The sequence below is a fragment of the Adiantum capillus-veneris genome, chromosome 17, assembly GCF_014529385.1.
Source record: "Adiantum capillus-veneris isolate H3 chromosome 17, ASM1452938v2, whole genome shotgun sequence".
NCBI lineage: Eukaryota > Viridiplantae > Streptophyta > Polypodiopsida > Polypodiales > Pteridaceae > Adiantum > Adiantum capillus-veneris.
In genome coordinates, this window is record NC_140947.1 from 110,878,602 (window position 1) to 110,901,130 (window position 22,529).

At 44.0% G+C, this 22,529-nt stretch overlaps 1 protein-coding gene across 1 annotated transcript; it reads right to left on the minus strand.

Annotated features, from left to right (window-relative positions):
• Window positions 1-433: 433 nt before the first annotated feature.
• On the minus strand, window positions 434-22,324 carry LOC147437873 (transcription factor-like protein). Its single transcript, XM_086487303.1, has 4 exons — window positions 22,074-22,324; window positions 2,090-2,601; window positions 1,104-2,018; window positions 434-1,024 (listed from the first exon to the last, which is right to left on the minus strand). Exons 1-4 carry the CDS (start codon window positions 22,215-22,217, stop codon window positions 760-762), a joined length of 1,836 nt encoding a protein of 611 aa, XP_086343429.1. The 5' UTR covers window positions 22,218-22,324; the 3' UTR covers window positions 434-759.
• Between the last annotated feature and the right edge of the window lie 205 nt (window positions 22,325-22,529).

Here is a 22,529-nt window from a genome sequence, read left to right on the forward strand (position 1 = left end):
CGCATTCATGCAGATCCCTTCTCGTTCTCTAAGCTTTCTCTTGGGCAATCTTTAGAGCTCGCCTTGGAAGTTGGTGATATCATCGTAGAGATATGATTTTCCTGTAAATGCTTTTAGTTATTTTGTACAACCAAACACTTCTGTGTTCCTTTCCTTGTGCAGGATCTTTTTGGTAGGTTTTCCTCACTTTGAGGTTTCCCACTCATTATATTTACAAAAAAAAAAAAAAAAAAAAGTGAGTTGTTTTAAAAGGCACATGGTGAAGACTCGAGGATAGCTATCTCTTGAGAAGGCCCTTTGAAACAATAGAAGGCCCTTCTCGTAACACAATGTGCACCACATATATCTTTTGCCATAGGTCATATTTGATCTCCAAGGACGATAATAAAACAACTCTCTCTCTCTCTCTCTCTCTCTCTCTCTCTCTCTCGTGTCAACAATAAGAATCAGTAAGGAGAGTACAACGGAACTACATCATGTTTAGAGCCACAAGCACATTGTGAGAGCATCGCATTTGTGAAATCACTAAATCTGTTAGATTTTTTGGTTGGGTCGGAGTGAGACTGCAACAATTCATGAAAAATCTTGCAGAACACATCTTAAAGCATGCAGAGTCTGCATACAAGACAGAGTATACATCTTTGAGATGGCAACCAACCCCACATGCATACAAGGCATTTAACTAAGCTTCTTGGAAAACAGACACCTCGTATCTCTCTAAGATGGCCACAATCCTGAAAGCTCTTGCATTCAATCTCACTAATCTTCTTCCTCAGCATCCGATTCTCTTCCTGCAACCAAGTCATCAACATCTTGACCACGCAGATCAGCACCAACGACATTCCAAGGTAAAAGAGACTCCAAAAATACTCGGAATCCATTGCGCCCCTCCAATTCGGCAAGAGCCAACTGTCTATCAGCATCGTTTACCTCTCCACCACCATGCAACATCATATTCTGAAGCTCTTCTGGTGGCATTGGTGGTGCAGTATCAGAAAACTCGGAAAGGTGAAGATGCTTGTACCTAGCAAAGCAGAGAAATCAGATTAGCATAAAAATTACCAAATGAACCAGTAAGTTGAAACTTCTTGCATACAACTTACTCATTATGCTCTGACAAGAACGTCTCATGACGAACACAAGCCCAGTTTTCCACTTCTCCAGTATCATCGTCTGCTGCTTCAATTACAGATATTGCTGCTTTTTTCAGTTGAACCTGCAATTCCGGAAGCCTCCAAATTAAGTGATTTCTTTCCGCATACAGATTTATCAAGTGCTCCAAACTAGGTCCTCCTGAAGTAGCTCTCTTAAAATGTGGATGCCTCAAAATTCTTCCCCATTCAGCATCCTCTTTAATAGGGGCTTTATCTACCAGTTTATGAAGAGTAGCAGGATGAAGCAGCAATGCCTGCTTCAGAAGCTCTCTAGAGGCTATCACCTCATTCTCCTTGCCTGAATCGGTCGCTGCCTGCCTTTGCTCAAGATAAAATCTTGCCACAGACAAGGAAAATGAAAAATTTGGAAGAAGCCGAAGCGAGCTATCCATGTTGTAGCAGTCAGCAAAGCGCTCCAACCACTCATACTGCTCTGCCCTCAGAGCAAAGTAATCTATTGAAAAGAGTGCCCCAAGTGGGTCATCAGCATCCAAATTGAGGAGAAGCTTGCAAACCTCAAGAGCTGATCGGTGACAACCACGTCTACCCAAATGCAGCATGTGCTTAGATAGCGAGTAAAAGAAATTCTTGTTTGTATCATGTTCGAAAGGTAACTTGCATGAACCATTGAAAGGATTAAATGAAGGATGCCACGCACACTCCAGGCCAAAAAGACATCTCTCAAGCCATTCAACTGACAGTTGATAATCTCCCAGCTGCTTGCACAACTCGGCTAAAGCTAAGAGAGAATCCAAATGGAAAGGTTGCTGAGCTAGCAACATTGCTATGCTATTTGGGTCATGAAAAGCGCTCAACATTTGATACTTCTTTTGCGTCTCCATATAGGAAGGTGAATAATTGTACCTGCAAGAAAAGCGTTAGAATTGTGAGCAAAAGTTCGTGAGGAGACAAATTGAGAAGTTCAAGGTACGAACTTGAAAAACTGCAGTCCATCTTTTATGTGTGTCAGCTCCATAGAGATACTGTCATCCCAGAAAGGCCACACCTCTCTAGGTGTCACAAGAGTAGTTTTCTTCATAAAGTTTCCCCTGCCCACCTTCTGGCGTAATCCTTGCCTCCTCCTTAAACCTCCATAACTATTACTGATAGCATCACGCTCCACGGCATTGATTACCTTGGATCCAAAAATGCGCTTCAACTCATCTTCAGCCCTTAACTGCCTGGTGTCAACAGATAATATGTCTGCAGAGTTGACACCGACTCCATTTGATGTTGATGCTTTTGAATCATCTTCCTTTCGACTCAAAGAGAAACTCTTTAGAAGCTGGTCAACATCATCCTCTTCTGGTTTTTCTGGTGCTGCAACTTTCTTCCCTTTTTTCTTTTTCTTCTTCTTTTTTTTTACTGAGTCTTGAGGTAAGCCTGGCTTTACATTCTCCAAATGGTTGTTGCTGCTGTCTTCCTCCTCAGCCTCTTCCAGCTCATCCTTCAAAACCACCGTAACACTCGAATCTCAATGAAAATGGAACTTGGTCTTAAATAAACATCTCTCACATCAAAAACAAGAAGTTAGCGCAGAGAAAATAATTGGAACAAACGTGTTCAGTCTAGGGTTAGGGTAAAAGAAGCAAGCGACACACACACATGCACACACACACGTGCACGTGCAGACACACATGGAGATAATGCTACTTAGTATGCAAGTACAGAGATAAGATAGCCTGGAGCGAGATATGTACACAAGCATGGGGGAGAATATTTAGTAAGAGAAAAAGGTGCCTTGTAACGCTAAACGTATAAATGGCAAGTCATTGACTAGGTAGTGAAACAGAAGAACACCACCACGAACTAAACTGAAACAATAGAATACTTGGACTAAAGAGAACTAACCATAGGATACAAGACAGAAAGGAGCGGAGTTCCCCACTCAAATGCACTGGCCATATGGTCATAGTAAGAGGGGACGGAGGGGACGGAACCTAGGGACGGGGGACGCCCGATTCCGGGACGGGTTGGGACGGGTAGGGACGGACGGCAAATTGCCTGCAGGTGGGAACGCACGCAAAAAGTCCCGGGGACGGCAAGGAACGGCAATCACAAACAGTCAACTTTTTTTAAAATTTGAAAACCTGATTGTTTCTAACGGCCAGTTCCTCTCCAACAGCCAATATTTTGAACTTTGAAGCACCCCAATGGATATAAAATCCACCCTTTGGGTCCTCATTTCTCGATGTTTTATTAACACATTTTGCGTCCATGTTCTTTGGTCTATTTAGTGTAAATTTGTGGTCAAAGTGATGCTGTGTGTGTGTGGCATGTGTGTAGTCAAAAAATGCGAAAAAAACTCTTCTTTCTTTTTTGCCGTTCCGGCCCCCGTCCCCGTTCCCTAACTTTTGTCGTCTCGTCCCCGTTCCCGACCTCGACCCGCCGTTCCATGTTACTATGCATATGGTAGGCACCCTTTGCAGGCTTGCGGTACTCCCTCATTGACTCAATCGTCGCAAATAAGACTGCTAGGGAGAGCCTCTCTACCACTGCACAAACTTGCAAGTGCGCAGAGCCTCCCCCAAGGCCTCGTATTTGAAGGCACTATGGCCCAACTTTTACAAGTTTCCATCAAAAGCAGTTGCTATCAATGAATGCCATCTCTTTCTTCGGTCCATCTTTGAAGAATAGTGCTCCTCTCCTTTCTCCACCAGAAACCTCCAACCCCCAATTGTCACGTCAGCACGTCCATATGGGTGCCACGTCAACCCCAGATTCGCACCGTGAATCCAGCTCGACTCTAGCTGTCCTCTTTCTGTCCGGTCTAGTCACCTAGCAAAGTGAGATTCTTCTTGTCGATAGCAAAGCGGGCCGGATGAGAGGACCAATTGTTCCTCAATGGTGCACACCTTAATCTTCAAAACATAGCCATTCACTGACAAGCCCATTTTCTTCACAATGTTGAGATTTGTCTTCCACTGCAGCTGCCTTACCTTATTATTAAATTCTTCCACGCCTCCTTGGGAAATTGGCATCCTGTATATGCCTAATCATGGTATTCTCGACATAGATATCATGGTATTCTCGACATTGATAGACAACTATTACATGATCTTCCTTGCTCCCAAATTCCAATCTTTGAAGGCTTTTAGCTGTTGAGGAGGAGGACTCCTTAAGCAACACTAGTGCATCTTCACCTTTAATGTACTTCCTTACTCAATAGGAATTGGTCATTCTAAACTTCCAAGCATGGAACTTGTCCTTGTCGGGCTTCTTGCTGCCAATAGCGTTGATTCCATCCTTGTTAGACGTGTTCGTAAAAAATAGCCTACAACGGACATGTATCTGTGCACATGTGACCAAAATAAGCGTACACACATTTAAGACACTATTCCACACAATTATGCAAGAGTGGTGATAACTACAACACCAACCAAGCTTATTGCAACACCAAAATTAAAATGAGAGACTTGCACAATCCCAAACTTTTGTTATCTTACACTTGAAATTTTTAACTCCAGAACAGAGGCTGAAATGTGCCCAAAATTGAAATATGGCTGCTGAGGTTCAATTTCAAGGACTATATAGGCAAAAACTCCCGCAGAAATCGCTGAAATCAAAGGTCATTACCGACAGCACCTGAGATCCCAAGGGTCAATGAAGTAGCATAAGAGTGTGAGAGTGCACGTGTGCGGAAGCGTGAGAGAGAGAGAGAGAGAGAGAGAGAGAGAGAGAGAGAGAGAGAGAGAGATGAAATGTTATATTAACCTCTTCAAAAGGCCAAAAATGACCTATGAGACCAAACTGTTACAAAACTGTGAATCTGATACCATGTCTGGGTACAAAAATACTACTACTACTAGAATCCATCCTCATCTGCACTCTGGATGTCGAGAGAATATGGCTCGAATCCTCTGTTGTAGTCTCCGACAATGTTGTGTAGCCCCTCTCCTCAATCGTGGCCGTCTGGATCTCCGTAGCTCTAGTGCTCGGTCGATGAGAGTGCCGACAGTGGTCGAATGAGTGTGGGCCGAGCTCTGCAGTGATGGCTGCTCCTCTAGTTGTCCCATATCTAGTGAAAAGAAATCTGTAATCTGTCTCTAGGACTGTCTCTCTCTAGCTCTCCCCAATAAAGTGTCTCTATATCTGTGTAACTCAAGTAGATATAGCCCAAGACATCTCTGATCCTCATAACTCATGACCCTAGAGAAAGGACCAAAACCCTCTCTGAATAAGCAGTGGAAACAGCCCCGAATCTCATAGTACATTGTGCAATGACATAAGTAATGTAGCTCTGTCTCTGGCTCTAGCTGGCATAAGCGGCATATCCTGTTGTCTGCTGGTATCCCTCTAAATCTACCAGTCTCAATCTCCAAACTGATGTGAGGATGTGCGTATCTGACCAATGGCACACCGCAAACCATGAGACGTGTGTATCCATGTAGTTGGGTCGAATCACAAACCCATCTCCTGTGAGGTAGAGAAGATTCTCTCTATAGAAAGCCATCTTTGTTCCCAACTCCTGTGGCAGCTCTATCCATGTCCTCTTGGTATCCAGCTGGATCAGGTCCTGACGAATGAGTCTAGTAATTTCCACCCGGTAAGAGACATCGAGGGTGTCTGCAGAGAGTACTGGAAAGGGGGCAGCTTGTCCATGGTGAAGCCATGCATCTGAAACCATGAAGTCATCTGTGCATACCAGCATGAAGTGTCTCCGTGAAGAGCTAACTGTTTGAAAGACTCAAGGGCCAGTCCAGCATATCTGTCTCTAGTAGTATCCCACAAGCTATGCACAAAGAAGACTGATTAGGTAAGTGCCTCAATCGCCATAGGAGAGGCAGCTAGCTCTGCTCGAATGATAGCGTGGGGTACGGAGGCCTCGACTCTGATCAGTTGAGAGATCATAGATACCAAGGGCCTCTCCATACGTCTCCAACCATCTTGGCCTACAGTAGGTCCCCATATCTGCACCGGTGACCGCATACAACATAACTGAGGCTACTAAAGTATCAAAGAGCCATAACTTTGTCCTAGGTTCCTGGAACTGAACCTGCGAACACATCCTCTCCAAGCCTCCCAAGCCATTTCTCTTCCAATTGGTCATGCCACATCATCACTTTGTGACATTCCCCCCTCTTGAAAGAATTTTAATTGCCCTCGATTACGACTGCAAAACCAACCAAAGGACATAAACTTTCTTCAGTAGTAGACACCGACTCTATGTACTCATGCACCAAACTCCACCAATCAAGCACTTCTACAAAGCCATCAGTAACTGATCATCACATTTCTATCGAGGATCTCAAAGACAAATCCTGATCATTATAACCATTTAGCGATCACATCCAGACCACACTATCTTTTCACGGATGTCTTGATCCACTAAATCTTGTTACTATCATATTCATATCCTTTAACATTTCAATCAAGCAAACCATGCCCATAACCATCCCCACAAGACAATACATCCACATAGCATGCAGTCCACAAATCACACACTTAGTTCACACTGAACACTTGTGTTTCAATCATTCAATCTAGCCATCTCATTCTGTCCAGAACTCTTGATGCACCCAGATAACTGTGTAGCCATCTCTTCCTTCCGGAACTATTGATGCACTCGCAATAGTATCTAGTCATCTCATCCAAATAGACATCTTGATGCACTAGAATTTCATTCACTTAGGCATCACATCCAGATCTCACCGATCTCTAGCAAATGTTGAGATGCACTGTTCAAATCATATTCATTCTTCGTTCACTTAGCCATCACATCTAGATCTCACCGGTCTCTAGCAGAAATCATTCATTAGAAAAAATGTTGCAGACATTGCATCTTTCTCTACATGTCTCTAGCAATACACACATAAAAGAACACATGTTTTCCGTTCAATCAAGGAAATTTCCAATTCAGTGCACATAGTTATAAAGTCATTCCGCAAAATACTGTAAGTCCGTCAATACCCTTGTTAGGTGCAGCGGAATGAATGTTGTATTTTCTCAAGATTAGTGATCTTTATTGCTCAAGGTTCCTTTTAGTTCTTTAGGGAAAGAGAGAGCTTTCCGTCTTATGGAGAGTGTTGTGGTCACGAACAAAGTGAGTGGATTGTGCGTGCAAGTGAATGAGACTGAGAGAAGGAGAGAGAAGAGATACAACACCCGAGAGGTTGTAAAACCCTCCTCCGAAGGCCCCAGTCTCGTCGGCGAGAGTGGTCTATCCTTTGATTGCACAAAGGTGTACAATGTGTATGCAATGGACTATGCAACTTGGTCTATGCCGACGACGACGACGGTGACGATGACGACGACGACGACGGCTGAAATCTGAGATCTTCTATTCGCTGAATTTCGGGACTGTTTCGGTGGCTGAAAATGATTGTTTTGGCTGCGTTTTCTTGGCTGAAAAATGAGGTTTCTTAGGGCTGAAAACTGATGGTCTTTACGGGCTGAATCTGCTACACTTTAGGTGAATAATGCCGGTCTTAATTTGCTGCTGAAATCCAAAAACGCCAGAGGCTGAAATTGGTCCTTCTGTCGCCGGGGTTCTGCAAATGCAAAAACGCTAGGCTGATCTGCTGTGTCGTGATGACGCCGGGGCTGATCTGCTATGCACAAATCGCCAAGGCTGATCTGATGCAAAAACGCTAGGTCTTCTGTGGAGAAAACGCCAGAGTAGTCGCGGGGGTTGGTCTTGCTGAGAAGTTGCTTGTTGAGCAAGGTGCTCTTGCTGCCTCTTCTGCCATTTAGTGCTAACTTGGGTTTTGCTTATATAGAAACTTAGCAAAATTGCCCTACCTACTTTTGTTGGAAAGTCGCTTAAAAATAATAAGTGAAAATACCAATAAATAGGAAAATAGGCTAAATGCACTGGAAAATTCCCCTAACTGATGCTAATGGATTCTGATGGGAATTCCAATGATCATGCTGTGTGCAACCGGAGGATATGCATCTATGCTAAGTGACTGGGCATGCACGGTCTACGAATAGACTCACAAAAGTGACAGATCACTGCTAATCTAAACTGACTGAACCCTGCTGTGGTGTAGCTTGTCCACAGACACATAGGGTTGGGATGTGTCACGTGACAACCCTAAAATCTCAAAGAGAAATTAGTGACTTTATTCAATCTAGGCAATCTGTGACATTGGCAAATAAGTATCCCAAAACCTATGGCAATGGTCATCTAATGTATCTTTCTTAGTCATTCTCAAGTGATGCCAAGCCGTGATGACATCACTTTCATATTCGTCTGATATCCAAGTTGACGTGAAAATTTTCTTGAATTTTAATGTCACAGGTGCTTCTCTGCGTAACAACAGAGTAGACCACCATGTCTATGCAATTCCTTTCAAGTAAGATGCCGCCCTTCGCACCTTGGAGTGTTCTGTGAACGGACCTCCAGAGAAGGCAACATCAACCTGTTGTACAAACTCGAGGGCTCGATGGGTGTCCTGGTAGCTTGAAAATGTCTCAAACCTGACGGCTTGACCCATTCCTTGAACTCCTTAGTCTTCTTGCTCATCTGTTCACTATCAAAAGAGGACAAACTCTCCTCCTCCAAATTGCTAGATGGCCTCCCATGCCTTCTAGACTTTTTCAGAAATCTGCTTTTCTTGCTTTTTCTCCGCTTCTTCCGTCTTTTCTCATCCTCTCTGGAACTAGAGAACGACGAACTGTAGGAACTCTCTGAAGACAAAGAAAAATCTGAATCATCCTTGAAATGAGTACGCTTCTTGGATCTGCTTGCCACCTCAAAACTCGACTTCCAGCCCAAATAACCAGAGGAATCCGCCAATTTCCTCTTCTTCCAAGAGTGCTTCAAGCCTTTCATTGTCTGGTTCATCTTCTTCTCAAGAGCTTTGTCCATCTTTGTCACAAGACGGGCACCACGTGCCAATAGAAAAGAACAGACTGAACAACTTTAAGCACTTCAAATAACAACTGAACTGAAAGAGAGAGAGACTACACGCGACACGGAGTGGCGGAATTCCACCCCAGAAAGTATTGGCCCCAAACCGGCGCCCCTTTCAATATTTCTATATATTGCATCAACACAATACAAGCCGGTACTCCAAACTATGCACCTTCTCTAGGAAGCATGCCAAAGAATGAGCCCTAACCTCATATTTAAAGGCCCTTGGCCTAAAAAGCAGTTACAGTAAAAAGCCTTTCAAACTCAAAAGCTTCTGGTACAAAAAGCAATACCAAAAGCTGCCATCGTAATTTACTGAAACCGTATAGCCTGCCACGTCATCAGTCAGTGCAAAACGCGGAAATCCGTACAGCCTGCCACATCATCATGACAACGCAATTTTCGGAAATCTGCCACGTCATTAGTTTTTGCGTGTGCAGGTCCTGCTTTATTTTAATCCTTTGTGTCACTTGGGTCCCCATCGAACGGGGTCCCCATAAGTTGGTAGAACTTCTTCTGTTACTTGTTCTTCTTAGGGTTTAGGCCCCTCGGCCGACATCTGCAAGTTGGCTCCCTTCTTCAGGGCTTTGACACGTCAACAGTTTGTTACATCTCCCCTTCTTGAAAGACAATAATCGTCCGCGATTACAGCATATCTGCAAAACAACTCACGTTAGCTCAAAAAAAAATTCCGAGGGACAATCAGTTTGCTCTTTTTATTAAGGAGTTAGCTTCTTCTTTCTGCTCTTTTGATCAAGGAGTTAGCTTCTCATTTCGGTTGTTTTGATCAAGGAGTTAGCTTTTCCTTTCGGCTCTTTTGATCAAGGAGTTAGCTTCTCCTTTCGGCTCTTTTGATCGGAACTCTTGATATTCCGGCATAGTAAAATTAGCCATCACACCCAAACCGTACTGATCTTCCAAGGGTGTCTTGATGCACTAAAAAATTACATACCCAGGCAATCTCATCCAATTAGGAATATTCAGTAATTGGCACATCACAATGCAACACAAATGCTCACATATGCATGTTACAAGACATAGAAACATAAAGTCGCCGATGAACACTCCTCCCGCATAACCTAACAAGGTCCGGGCCGGGAGATATTCAACGACTTTCTCATCACTCCTCCCGCATAACCTAAAAAGGTCCGAGCCGGGAGAGATAGAGGCCTTTTACAACCTAACACCCCCCAGACCGTAGCCTGCGTCGTTTGGAGGTGCTGAGAGTAACCACTGCTCAGACTTCTTAATACTCCTCCCGCATAACCATCCAGGTCCGGGCCGGGAGTCACAACAACAATTATTTTACAAGCATACAACCAAACGCTCCCCAAGCATCGGCCTGCGTCGTTCAGAGGTTTTCAATCATACAACGAAACGCTCCCCAGGCATCGGCTTGCGTCGTTCTGAGGTTCAAACAATACCAAAACAGTATTTCTCACTTCTCCATCCGGGAGTAAAATCACCAATCATTGAAACCAGTATCAAACCAGAGTCAAACAATTCAAATCGGCACCAAAACAGGTTCAAAACAAATACCATCCATTTTAAACAAATTCCAAACAGGACCACCAAACAATATCAAACAAAACTCACTTAAAAAGCAATCTCGACATCAGCCGAGCTCAAAAGTCAATTGACTTTCCATCCTGAAACCTGCACCAAAAATTAGGGTTAAGTTCATTCCATAAGGTCGTAGCTAAGCACAGCATGGTCCGTCAGCTCTTGGACAAACAGTGTTGCTTTGGCGGCGATGGTAGTCCCAAGATAGCAATCGCACTAAACCTCCAAGGTCATCTGCTCGTGAAGAGGCATCTACTAGGAGATGTCGAGAAATTTTAAGTTATAATCTGCTAGGGTTTCCATGGCAAGCATTTCAGGATACCCCACTCTACCAGAAGTTGCACTCCGAAGGAAATGTCAGATATCATATAACTTCGGGCAAAAATTTTCTTGAAAGCTTGCCAAGTCCTTGGAAGTGTGCGGCTTGGTAGATATAAACATCAACATCTGCATGGCACTGCTTCTGAGAAAAACGACTCCAAACAAATCTGGATCCTTCTCTTGTAAGTGATCTTTATGGCTTATGCCCTGTAAGACATGAGCGGTGAAGACGGGAGCGCGCTCGATGCGCGATGAAGTAAGGGTGGGAGTGGCTAATAAGTCTGGGTTGGAGGGCGAAGATACCTCAAATAAAATTCCAATAGCTTTGTCTGCTCTTTTGTAGGACCGGTATGCTTTCAGAAAAGCACACGTCTGATGCTCTGATACCACTGTCACAAGGCGAGCACCACGTGCCAATAGAAAAGAATAGACTGAACAACTTTAAGCACTTCAAATAACAACTGAACTGAAAGAGAGAGAGACAACACACGACACGGAGTGGCGGAATTCCACCCTAGATGTCACGAGACACATCCAACCCTATGTGTCTGTGGACAAGCTACACCATGATCAGGGTTCAGTCAGTCCAGTCATTCTAGATTTAGAAGTGATCTGGTACTTTTGTGAGTCTATTCGTAGACCATGCATGCCCAGCCACTTGGTATAGATGCATATCCTCTGGTTGCACACAGCATGATCATCAGAATTCCCATCAGAATCCGTTAGAATCAATTAGGGAAATTTTCCAGTGCATTTAGTCTATTTTCCCTATTTTTGACATTTTTCACTTATTATTTTTAAGTGACTTTCCAACAAAAGTAGGTAGGGCAATTTTGCTAAGTTAATATATAAGCAAACCCAAGTTAGCACTTTCTGGCAGAAGAGGCAACAGGAGCACCGCTCAATAGGCACCTTCTCAACAAGACCCCAAAGGCTTCTAGCATTTTTGCTCCACAGCATCTTGGCTAGCGTTTTTGGACAAGACACCACAGATCAGCCAGTGTTTTGCATCTGCAGAGCCACGGCGACAAGACCACAGCAGATCAGCCTAGCGTTTTTGCATCTGCAGAATCCTGGCGACAGAAACTCCATTTTCAGCCCTAGCGTTTTTGCATCTGCCAGCAACCTCAGCGTTTTGCAGATCTATCGCGACACAATCAGCCCTAGGATCAGCGTTTTCAGTTTTCAGCGCGTCGTCGTCGCATCGTCGCCATCGACATCGTCATCGACATAGAGTCAGAATTCAGCAGATAGAAGATTTGCAGATTTCAGCCCATAACGTTTTTGGACAGCAGTAGAAAGATTGTAGATTTCAGCCTTAGGTCGACTTCGTCATCATCGTCATCATCGTCGACATAGCCTAGACTTGCATCAGTTTCATGCAAACCATTTGTACCACATTGTGCAATCGTAAGTAGACCACTCTCGCCGACGAGAGTGGGGCCTTTGGAGGAGGGTTTTACAACGTCTCTGGTGTCGTATCTCTCTTCTCTCTCTCTCTCTCAATCTCATACATATACCTAGATGAATCCAAGATAAGCCTAGATTCACCTATTAAGGAAAGTGCAAGGTATAGACCCATGGTAGTCACCCACAAGACAATATAACCATCAGCTCATCATGTGTAGCATTGACTAAATACCACGACATCCCCACTAACGTCGTCAGTGCCCAATAGTGGGTGTAGAACTAGGTACTAACATATGCTCCCAAACACAACACAAGCCACACCCACACACACATGAGCATACATCAACACATAATTCAGCATACTGAGTTTCTGTCATGACTCCGGAGATCAAGGGCAGACTCAGCCATAATGAAGCCTAGCACTAAAAGAAACATTAAATCGGAAAAATTAGCACAAAAAATGAGGTAGTTGATAGGGCATACGCACCACAAAGATAGAAAGAATTAGCACAACATCATCTCAGCCTCATACACTTGCACGCACAGTGTCCATTCACTTTGTTTGTGATCATAGCATTTTCTCACTAAGAACGGAAGGCTCTACCTTCCATAAGAACCAAAGGAACCTTGAGCACAGTTCGGAGCACTCATCTTGAGCAAAGCGCAAACATTCATTCCGCTGCACCTAACATTGGTATCAGAGCTTTGGCAGTGTTCTGTATCACTCAAGGAAAGAACCACAAGAATCACAAGAATTTTTTTTGCTTGTTGCAGTCGCACAAACCCAAGTTTGCTTGGGCGTGTCGATTCCTAATCTTGTTTTTGAAGAGAGACAGGAATCCCAGGAAAGAAGGGCTTGTCCAGCCTCCCCTTGTGCCTCTTTCCACTCATTGAGAGCGGCCTGTGCACTTAGCGGCCGGCCAATCGACGTGAGGTGGGAAAAAGCAACCTTGGTGTGAGCGCAATAAGGGGTGCGCCCGCGGAAAGGAGTAGAACTCGGGTGAAGAGAAGATCCTTCTTGAACACGGTTTGCAAGCAAAGAAAACCTCAAGACCCGCAAGAACCTCAAGAACTCAAGAACCCAAGAACCAAGACCCCCAAGAACCCAAGTTCCTCGTAAACTTAAGAACCCAAGACCACAAGAACCCACACGAACCCACGACTTTAGTGGAATGTCATCACTCGAAGCGGAATGGATACTTCGCTTGAAGGTGATGAGCATGAGAGAGGCGAAGAAGAATTTTCCCCACCAAGAGGTTTTTCCGACCCTCCCCCTTTCCCATCTACGTCAAGGATTGCACTAACTTCTATGGAGGCTTTGAAGCAGTTGTTTCTGGAAAGAAAGTTAGAACGCGAAGAAAGAGAAGCAAAAAGAAAGGCCCACGAAGAAGAAATGGCAGCCATAGATCGTGAATACAAAGAAAGCATGGCAGCCATAGAGCGTAAGTACGACTTGGAAGACAAAGAAAGACAAGCCAAATTGGATCGCGAGATCAAAGAAAGTCAAGCAGAATTTGATCGCGAGAACAAAGCCATCAAAGAAAAGAGCGACCAACACATGAAAGAGTTCTTGCGACTCTTTTCTCAAGTTCATGCACAGATGCAAGAGATTCGGGAAAAGGAGACTCTCTCAGTCTCTTCTTCTCCAAAGCAAGACACACATGATTTGCATGATGATTTGAATGACAATGATTTGCATGATCATTTGAATAATGATGATAAGCATGCTGATTTGAATGACAATGATAAGCATGATGATTTGGATGATAATAATGAGCATGATGATTTGCATGATCAAGATATGATTTCTCACAAGCATGATGAGTTGCATGAAGATGATGTGATTGTTTACAAGGATGATGTGTTAGTTGACACTTTCTCTAGTGAAGCTAAACTCATTGCAGATTCGATCAGTCACGAAGAACCGATCTTGGCTCTGGAGCCTAGGTCCAAAGCACCCCTTCAGGAAGCACCGATCTTGGCTCTCGAGCCTAGGTCCAAAGAACCCTCACAAGAAGTATTATGTGTTCGCATGATTGATACACACGCATTGTGCGAGTGTTTCATTCGTGATCGTTTCCTGTATTTTAGTCAGCGTCGTTATGTGATCCCTTTCCTAGGCATGACATATTGTATATTAAGCACGTTTCTCTCATGGATGAGCACGAATGTATGCGGATTTTTCATGAAAAGTTGAAAAGTATGCATTCAAGGACATCACACTCCATGTCTCTTCCTTGGAATGACACATTTAGAAAGAGCACATGAAAGTATGAGCACCAAGCATGGGCATTTCCGTTGTGAATTGCCACATTTGATTGCTCTAGATCATAAGAGAAAGATTCGATCTCATTGTTTGCGTGTGTGTGGTGAACGGTTTGGCACTCCGTCTATTGGTTCATCTACATTGCATGCACAGTCTTTGAGGAAGACAAGATTTTTTCCATTCACTTTACATGGAATGGGTATGTTCATGTTTTTGTGTTGGAAATGGTTTCAGGATTTTTCAGCCATGGAGATTCTTGAAGATGGAAGAAGCTCGACTCTAGACGAGGTTGAAGCATTGAAGGAGCCACAGAAGACTGTCGCTTTCGGCGCAGCCAAAAGAAGCAAGCGTTGCAGACCTTTATGAAGTTCAAGTACCGCACGACCCACACATCAGAGTGGGCCGGCGAAGAGTCTCTTCCAAGATTCCGGATGCTATTGGCAATCTCCCTCGACGCCATACAGTTCAATACCAGTACCTCACTTTGAAAAGGAGGGGATGTCACGTGACACATCCAACCCTATGTGTCCGTGGACAAGCTACAGCATGATCAAGGTTCAGTCAGTCCAATCAGTCTAGATTTAGAAGTGATCTGGTACTTTTGTGAGTCTATTCGTAGACCGTGCATGCCCACTCACTTGGTATAGATACATATCCTCTGGTTGCACACAGCATGATCATTAGAATTCCCATCAGAATCCATTAGAATCATTTAGAGAAATTTTCCAGTGCATTTAGTCTATTTTCCCTATTTTTGACATTTTTCACTTATTATTTTTAAGTGACTTTCCAACAAAAGTAGGTAGGGCAATTTTGCTAAGTTAATATGTAAGCAAACCCAAGTTAGCACTTTCTGGCAAAAGAGGCAGCAGGAGCATCGCTCAACAGGCACCTTCTTAGCAGGACCCCAAAGGCTTCTAGCGTTTTTGCTCCACAGCATCTTGGCTAGCGTTTTTGGACAAGACACCACAGATCAGCCAGCGTTTTGCATCTGCAGAGCCACGGCGACAAGACCACAGCAGATCAACTAAATTGGCTTTATCTGACAGAAAAATAATTCTAAATGAATTATTGGATTTATAAGTGAGAGGGTTTTCTCGCTTGGAACACCAAGAAACTAATTCTAAATTGAATGACTTTGAATTTACTAATAATTGATTTACTTTGAATGACGCACTAGGAATACTCGCGAGTACAGAGTATTCCTAGTGCGTCATTCAAAGTAATGACGGGAGCACTGTGAACGGAAATATCTGTAAGGCCACCAAGAACGGGTACTTCTGATGCATCACATCGGATGGGTGACAGGGAGCATCGGGAATAAGTATCCAACCATCCGAGAACGGACATCTCTGATGCGTCATAGGATGGGTGACATAGAGCATCGTGAAGGAGATTGTACCGTAAGTTCGGTAGGAAAGGACCTGATGCGTCACAAGGTGGGTGACGGGTGCATCAGAAAGGAGATATCCACAGTCGAGAGGAAATCCGAACTGGAAAGAGGAATACGCATAAAGACGCAAGCACAAGAATAAAGATGGGTTCTGAGAAGCTTTTCTTAAAAAGCGAAAAATTTGAACGAGTTTTCCGGGAAGAGCAAACGCTTTCCCACGATATGTTTGCATTGCATTCGTACATGTGATTGCATCCAGGGATGCCTGGGAAGTGCTATGAAAGCATTGTTTTTCACTTATAAGGTTTTATTGAGTTTTTGGACAGATTCAGACTATTTTTAAAATAAGCCGACCGCCCATTTAATAAGTGGGCAGCCATCTGATAAATAAGGCAACAGATTAGCCAGTGAATTCTCTCTCCCTATTTCGGGTAGAACAAAAAGAAAAAAAAAATCGAAAAAAAAATTATTAAAGAAAAAAAAAAAAAAACGGCCGCGATCTCTACGCGAGCAACTATTTGTGCCGTGGTCAAAGAGCTATAAAAGCACCACATGCCCTCACTGAAAGGAAGTTACCAACGCCAGCAAGAGAAGACTCTACCGGCAGACAACGCAAGAGATCGCGAGACTACGAAGCACGGAAGTCGCTTTTCCCGCGAAAGAGCGACAGGTATCTATTGTGGATTCGTCATACGAATTGTTGTCGCGTGTTTGCGTGTGTGTTTGCAGGTACTTCATCGCGAAGGAGAAGCGAGAAGGCTTCGGCCTACGCTTGGGAATTCCGGGAACGGAATTCGGAAATTGTCTGCGGAGTCTCGACTCCGAGTACAGACGGAAAAAGGATTGACAGCTCGTCTCTCGGATTTCCCTTACGAGAAGGAACGACCATCGAGTCAGAGAATTAGACCGGAGGGGTTTTCTCCGGTTCTTGTGCTTGTAAAAAGATTCTCCCAAATAAAGAATTCTCTTTAAGGGGGGGACCAGCCCATCTTCTGGTCCCAGTACTATGTCGATCTTCTCACTCTCTCTCTCTCTATTTATTTCTCTCTATATCCTTTGGCTTCAGTATTAAGTGATAAATTCTATTTATCCGAATGTATTTTATATTGTTATGTGCTCCCATTTGTGACAACAGCAAATCAGCCTAGCGTTTTTGCATCTGCAGAATCCCGGCGGCAGAAACTCCATTTTCAGCCCTAGCGTTTTTGCATCTGCCAGCAACCTCAGCATTTTGCAGATCTATCGCGACACAATCAGCCCTAGGATCAGCATTTTCAGTTTTCAGCGCGTCGTCGTCACATCGTCACCATCGACATCGTCATCGACATAGAGTCAGAATTCAGCAGATAGAAGATTTGCAGATTTCAGCCCATAATGTTTTTGGACAGCAGTAGAAAGATTGCAGATTTCAGCCCTTAGGTCGACTTCGTCATCATCGTCGTCATTGTCGACATAGCCTAGACTTGCATCAGTCTCATGCGTACCATTTGTACCACATTGTGCAATCATAAGTAGATCACTCTCGCCGACGAGAGTGGGGCCTTCGGAGGAGGGTTTTACGTCTCTGGTGTCGTATCTCTCTTCTCTCTCTATCTCTCAGTCTCATACACTTGCACGTGTGATCATAGCAGAAATTGACCGTGCGGCGAGGAACTGCTGCGCGAAGGTGAGATCTACGAGGTTCGGGACTTGATCTGCGATGTCTGACTGCTGAAAACTGAAAACGCTGATCCTAGGGTTGATTTTGTCGCGATAGATCTGCAAAACGTTGAGGTTGCTGGCAGATGCAAAAATGCTAGGGCTGAAAATGGAGTTTCTATCGCCGGGATTCTGCAGATGCAAAAACGCTAGGCTGATCTGCTGTGGTCTTGTCGCCGTGGCTTTGCAGATGCAAAACACTGGCTGATCTGTGGTGTCTTGTCCAAAAACGCTAGCCAAGATGCTGTGGAGCAAAAACGCTAGAAGCCTTTGGGGTCCTGCTGAGAAGGTGCCTGTTGAGCGGTGCTCCTACTGCCTCTTCTGCCAGAAAGTGCTAACTTGGGTTTGCTTATATATTAACTTAGCAAAATTGCCCTACCTACTTTTGTTGGAAAGTCACTTAAAAATAATAAGTGAAAAATGTCAAAAATAGGGAAAATAGGCTAAATGCATTGTGCAACCAGAGGATATGCATCTAATCTAAGTGTCTAGACATGCACGGTCTGCGAACACACTCACAAAAGTGCCAGATCACTTCCTAGGCTAGATTGAACGAAACCCATGTCATGAAGTAGCTTGTCCACGTACACATAGGGTTAAATGTGCACATGATATCCCCTCCTTTTCAAAGAGAGGTACTGGTACCAAACTGTATGGCATTGAGGGAGATCGCCAACAGCGTCTGGAATCCTGTAAAGGACTAATCGCCGGTCCACTCTAATGCGTGGGGTCGTGCGATACTTGAACTTCATATAGGTCTGCAAGCGCTTGCTTCTTTGGGCCGCGCCAAAAGCGACACAAAGTCTTCTATGGCTCCTTCAATGCTTCAACTTCGTCTATAGTCATGCGTCTACCTTCTTCAAGAATCTCCGAGTATGAAAATTCCTGAAACCACTTCCAACACAAAAACATAAACAATCATGCGTCTACCTTCTTCAAGAATCTCCGAGTATGAAAATTCCTGAAATCGCTTCCAACACAAAAACATAAACATACCCATTCCATGTAAAGTGACTGGAAAAAACTATTTTTTCAAACAAACTGTGTTTGCAATGCAGATGAACAAAGTGACGGAGTGCCAAACCGTTCATCAAACACAAGCAAACAATCGAATCGAATCTTGTCTGTTTTTTTATCTAAATCAATCAACTATGGCAAATCACAATGGAAATGCCAATGCTTGATGCTCAATCCTTCTTGTGCTCTTTCGGAAACTGTGTCATGCCAAAGAAGAGACATGGAATGTGACTTCCTTGAATGCATACTTTTCAGCTTTTCATGAGAAATACGCATACATCCGTGCTCATTCTTGAGTGAATCGTACTCAACGTACAATATGGCATGCCTATGAAAAAGGATACAATATGGCATGCCTATGAAAAAGGATCACATAAAAACGCTGACTAAAATACAAGAAACGATCACGAATGAAACACTCGAACATTCGAACACATAATACTTCTTGTGAGGGTTCTTTGGACCTCGACTCGAGAGCCAAGATCGTTTCTTCGTAATCAATCGAATCTTCCTGTGAGGGTGCTGTGGACCTCGACTCGAAAGCCAAGATCGGTTCTTCGTGATCGATCGAATCTGCAATGAGGTTAGCTTTACTAGAAAAAGTATCAACCAAACCATCGTCCTTGTGAACAATACGTTGTGATCCTGCAATGCATCATGCTTGTGAAAAATCACATCTTGATCATGCAAATCATCATGCTCGTGAGAAATCACATCTTGATCATCATACAAATCATCATGCTTGTCATTGTCATTCAAATCATCATGCTCATCAATATTATTCACATCATCATGCAAATCATGTGTATCATGCTTGGGAGAAGAAGAGATTGAGAGTCTCCTTTTCCTGAATCTCTTGCACCTGTGCCTGCACTTGAGAAAAGAATCGGAACAAGGCGTCCTTCCTTTCAATGTGCTCATGCTCTATGGCTGCCATTCTTTCTTTGGCCGCCAAGCACGCTTGCTCACGCTCACACTCAATAGCTACCTTTCTTTCTTCGCGTTCAACTTCCTTTCCATAAACAACTGCTTCAACTCCTCCATAGGAGTTAGTGCAATCCTTGGCGTAGATGGGAAAGGGGAAGGGTCGGAAAAACCTCCTGGTGGGAAAATTCTTCTTCACCACCCTCATGCTCATCACCTCCATGCAATGTATCCATGCCGCTTCAGGTGACGACCATCCACTGAAGTCTTGGGTTCTTAAGTTCACGAGAAACTTGGGTTCTTGCGGGTCTTGGGTTCTTGGGTTCTTGAGTCTCGAGGTTCTTGAGGGTCTTGAGTTCATGAGGTTTTGAGGTTTTGAGATTTTTCTTTAGCTTGCAATCTGTACTAGAGAAGGATCTTCTCTTAACCCGAGCTCTTCTCTTTTTCGTGGCGCACACCTTAGAGGCCTTGCGCTCACACCAAGGTTGCTTTTTCCCACTCACATCGATTGGCCGGCCGCTAAGTGCACGGTCCGCTCTCAATGAGTGAAAAGAGACACAAGCGGAGACTAGACAAGCCCTTCTTTCTTGGGTTGCCTGTCACTCTTCGATTAGAAATCGACGCACCCAAGAGGACTTCGGTTACGTGCGACCGCAACAAGCAAAAGAAAATTATGTGGTTCTTTCCTTGAGTGATACAGAACGCTGTCAAAGCTCTAATACCAATGTTAGGTGCAGCGAAAGTGAATGTTGAACTTTGCTCAAGATGAGTGCTCCAAACTATGCTCAAGGGTTCCTTTTACTTACGGAAGGGAGAGCCTTCCGTTCTTTTAGTGAGAGAGTGCAATGGAAACAAACAAAGTGGTGAACACTGTGAATGAAGGTGCTGAGACTCAGAGATAGAGAGAGAAAAATACGACACCAGAATGTTGTCAAACCCTCCTCGGAAAGCCCCACTCTCTATGGCAAGAGCGGTTTACTATTGATTGCACAAATCTCTACAATGCTTTGGACTTGCCGACGATGTCGATGACGACGAGAGACAACGACGAGTCAGGCTAAAATCTGAAAATGCTAAGGGCTGAAATCTGCAAATCTTTATCTGTTGAATTCTGACGCTATGTCGGTGACGATGTCGATGACGACGATGCGATGACGACGCGCTGAAAACGCAGATGCTGAAATCTGCGTTTTCCGGGTTGAAACTGCAAACGCTCGTAGATCTGACCATGCCACGAGGATCTGTTGCGAGAAGGTGAGATCTGCGAGGTTCGGGACTTCTACTGCGATGTCTGACTGCAGAAAACTGAAAACGCTGGTGCTTACTGAGGTTCCGTCACGATAAATCTGCAAAACGTCGAGGCTGATCTGCAAACCAAAAACGCTAGGGCTGAAAATTGTCTGCTTGGAAATCTGCTAACGCTAGGACTGATATGCTGTGGTGTTGTGGAATCTGCTAACGCTAGGATTGATCTGCTGTGTCTTGTTGTCGTCGAGGCTGATCTACCATGCAAAAACGCCAAGGCTGGTTTGTAGATGCAAAAACGCTAGTGTCTCTTGCTGATGCAGAAAACGCTAGGCCGACTGAGAAGGTGCTTGTTGAACCGAAGCTCCTGCTGCCTCTTCTGCTCCTAAGTGCTAGTGCTAGGTTTCTTGATATACTTGCTTGGTAAAATTGCCCTACCTAGTTCCCAACAGAAGGCACTTTAAAATAACAAGTGAAAAATGTCAAAAATAGAAAAAGTAGGTTTTGGGCATTGAAAAATGCTCCTGATGGATTCTGATGGTAATGCTCATGATCATGTTGTGTGCAACCAGAGGATATGCATCTAATCTAAGTATCTGGATTACCTACATGCTCGAATGACTGAATTGTGCAACTATGACCGGCCTCGGCATGCACGTCCTGATAAAGGCTCACAAAGTGCCAAGCTCGGTCCTAAGCTAATGACTCGTGCTAGAATGTAGCAGAAGCATGTCCACATAGCGCAAGTGAAGTGTGCACGTGACATCTCAAAACCAAGAGGTTATGAAGTCTCAACGTCACAATCCTCAGGAATTGAAGATTGCTTAATCATGGCTTGCATCATGCATCTACAAAAGTATTCGAGCGTTGATGCAAAAATGAGGAGGAATAGTTACGCCACTCACATGTTCCGAATTAGACATGGATTCAGAATTGGAATACCAGGAGAGTACCGCTGACTTTGAGTGCTTTAATATTAACAATGGTGAAAGGAAGCATCAAGCTCTTGGAATAGAATTAAAATGATTTGCAAGCTTCACGTGCATAAGGTGCCGACTTGGGCGACTTGGGACCTTGATCATCATGTCCTAGCTCTTTGGTCTCATTGGACAAGGTGGAGAGATAAACCAGCAAAGTTCTGTGTTCTGTGCGAATGGGTGTGCCCAATATCATAATCGTTCGATTAACAGGATGTGCAATGTAGAAGAAAAACATAAATCTTACTTGGACACAAAGCAGATCGAAAGAATTGCCAACAGCTCGCCGGGCAGTCTCGTCTTCTGAGGACACCCCCTGGTCATGATCGCTCTGAGGTTGCTTCTCGTTCTCTTGAGAGCGCAGAGCGCGCTGCAACATCCTGACAGACATTTTTCTTTAGACCAATAATCTCACCCTACTTCGCATTTATACGCTTGCGGCAAACAAAGTTCCCAAATCCACAGAGAGCAATCTCTCCTCTCACACTTTTTTTCAATTTTCGACCAGGGAAATTATGGTCTTAGCTTTCTTTTTTCTGAAAAACTTATAACTGGCTTTACATAAATAGATTATGTAGGTAGTGGAATAAGCAGGCACTATCCTTCAGCAGAGTACCCTCGAAAATTTCAAGTACGTTCTTTATCAGAATACTCTGAACGATTTGCACGCGAACATGCAGTGGCCAAGTAGATAGCTTTCAAT

Excerpts from the sequence above, each read along its gene's own strand:
- LOC147437873 (XM_086487303.1), bottom strand. The coding sequence starts at position 22,217 with ATGTCTGTCAGGATGTTGCAGCGCGCTCTGCGCTCTCAAGAGAACGAG. Across the intron at positions 2,019-2,089 it reads GATGGACTGCAGTTTTTCAA|GTACAATTATTCACCTTCCT; the intron begins GTTCGTACCTTG and ends CTTTTCTTGCAG. Across the intron at positions 1,025-1,103 it reads TTCTTGTCAGAGCATAATGA|GTACAAGCATCTTCACCTTT; the intron begins GTAAGTTGTATG and ends CTGCTTTGCTAG.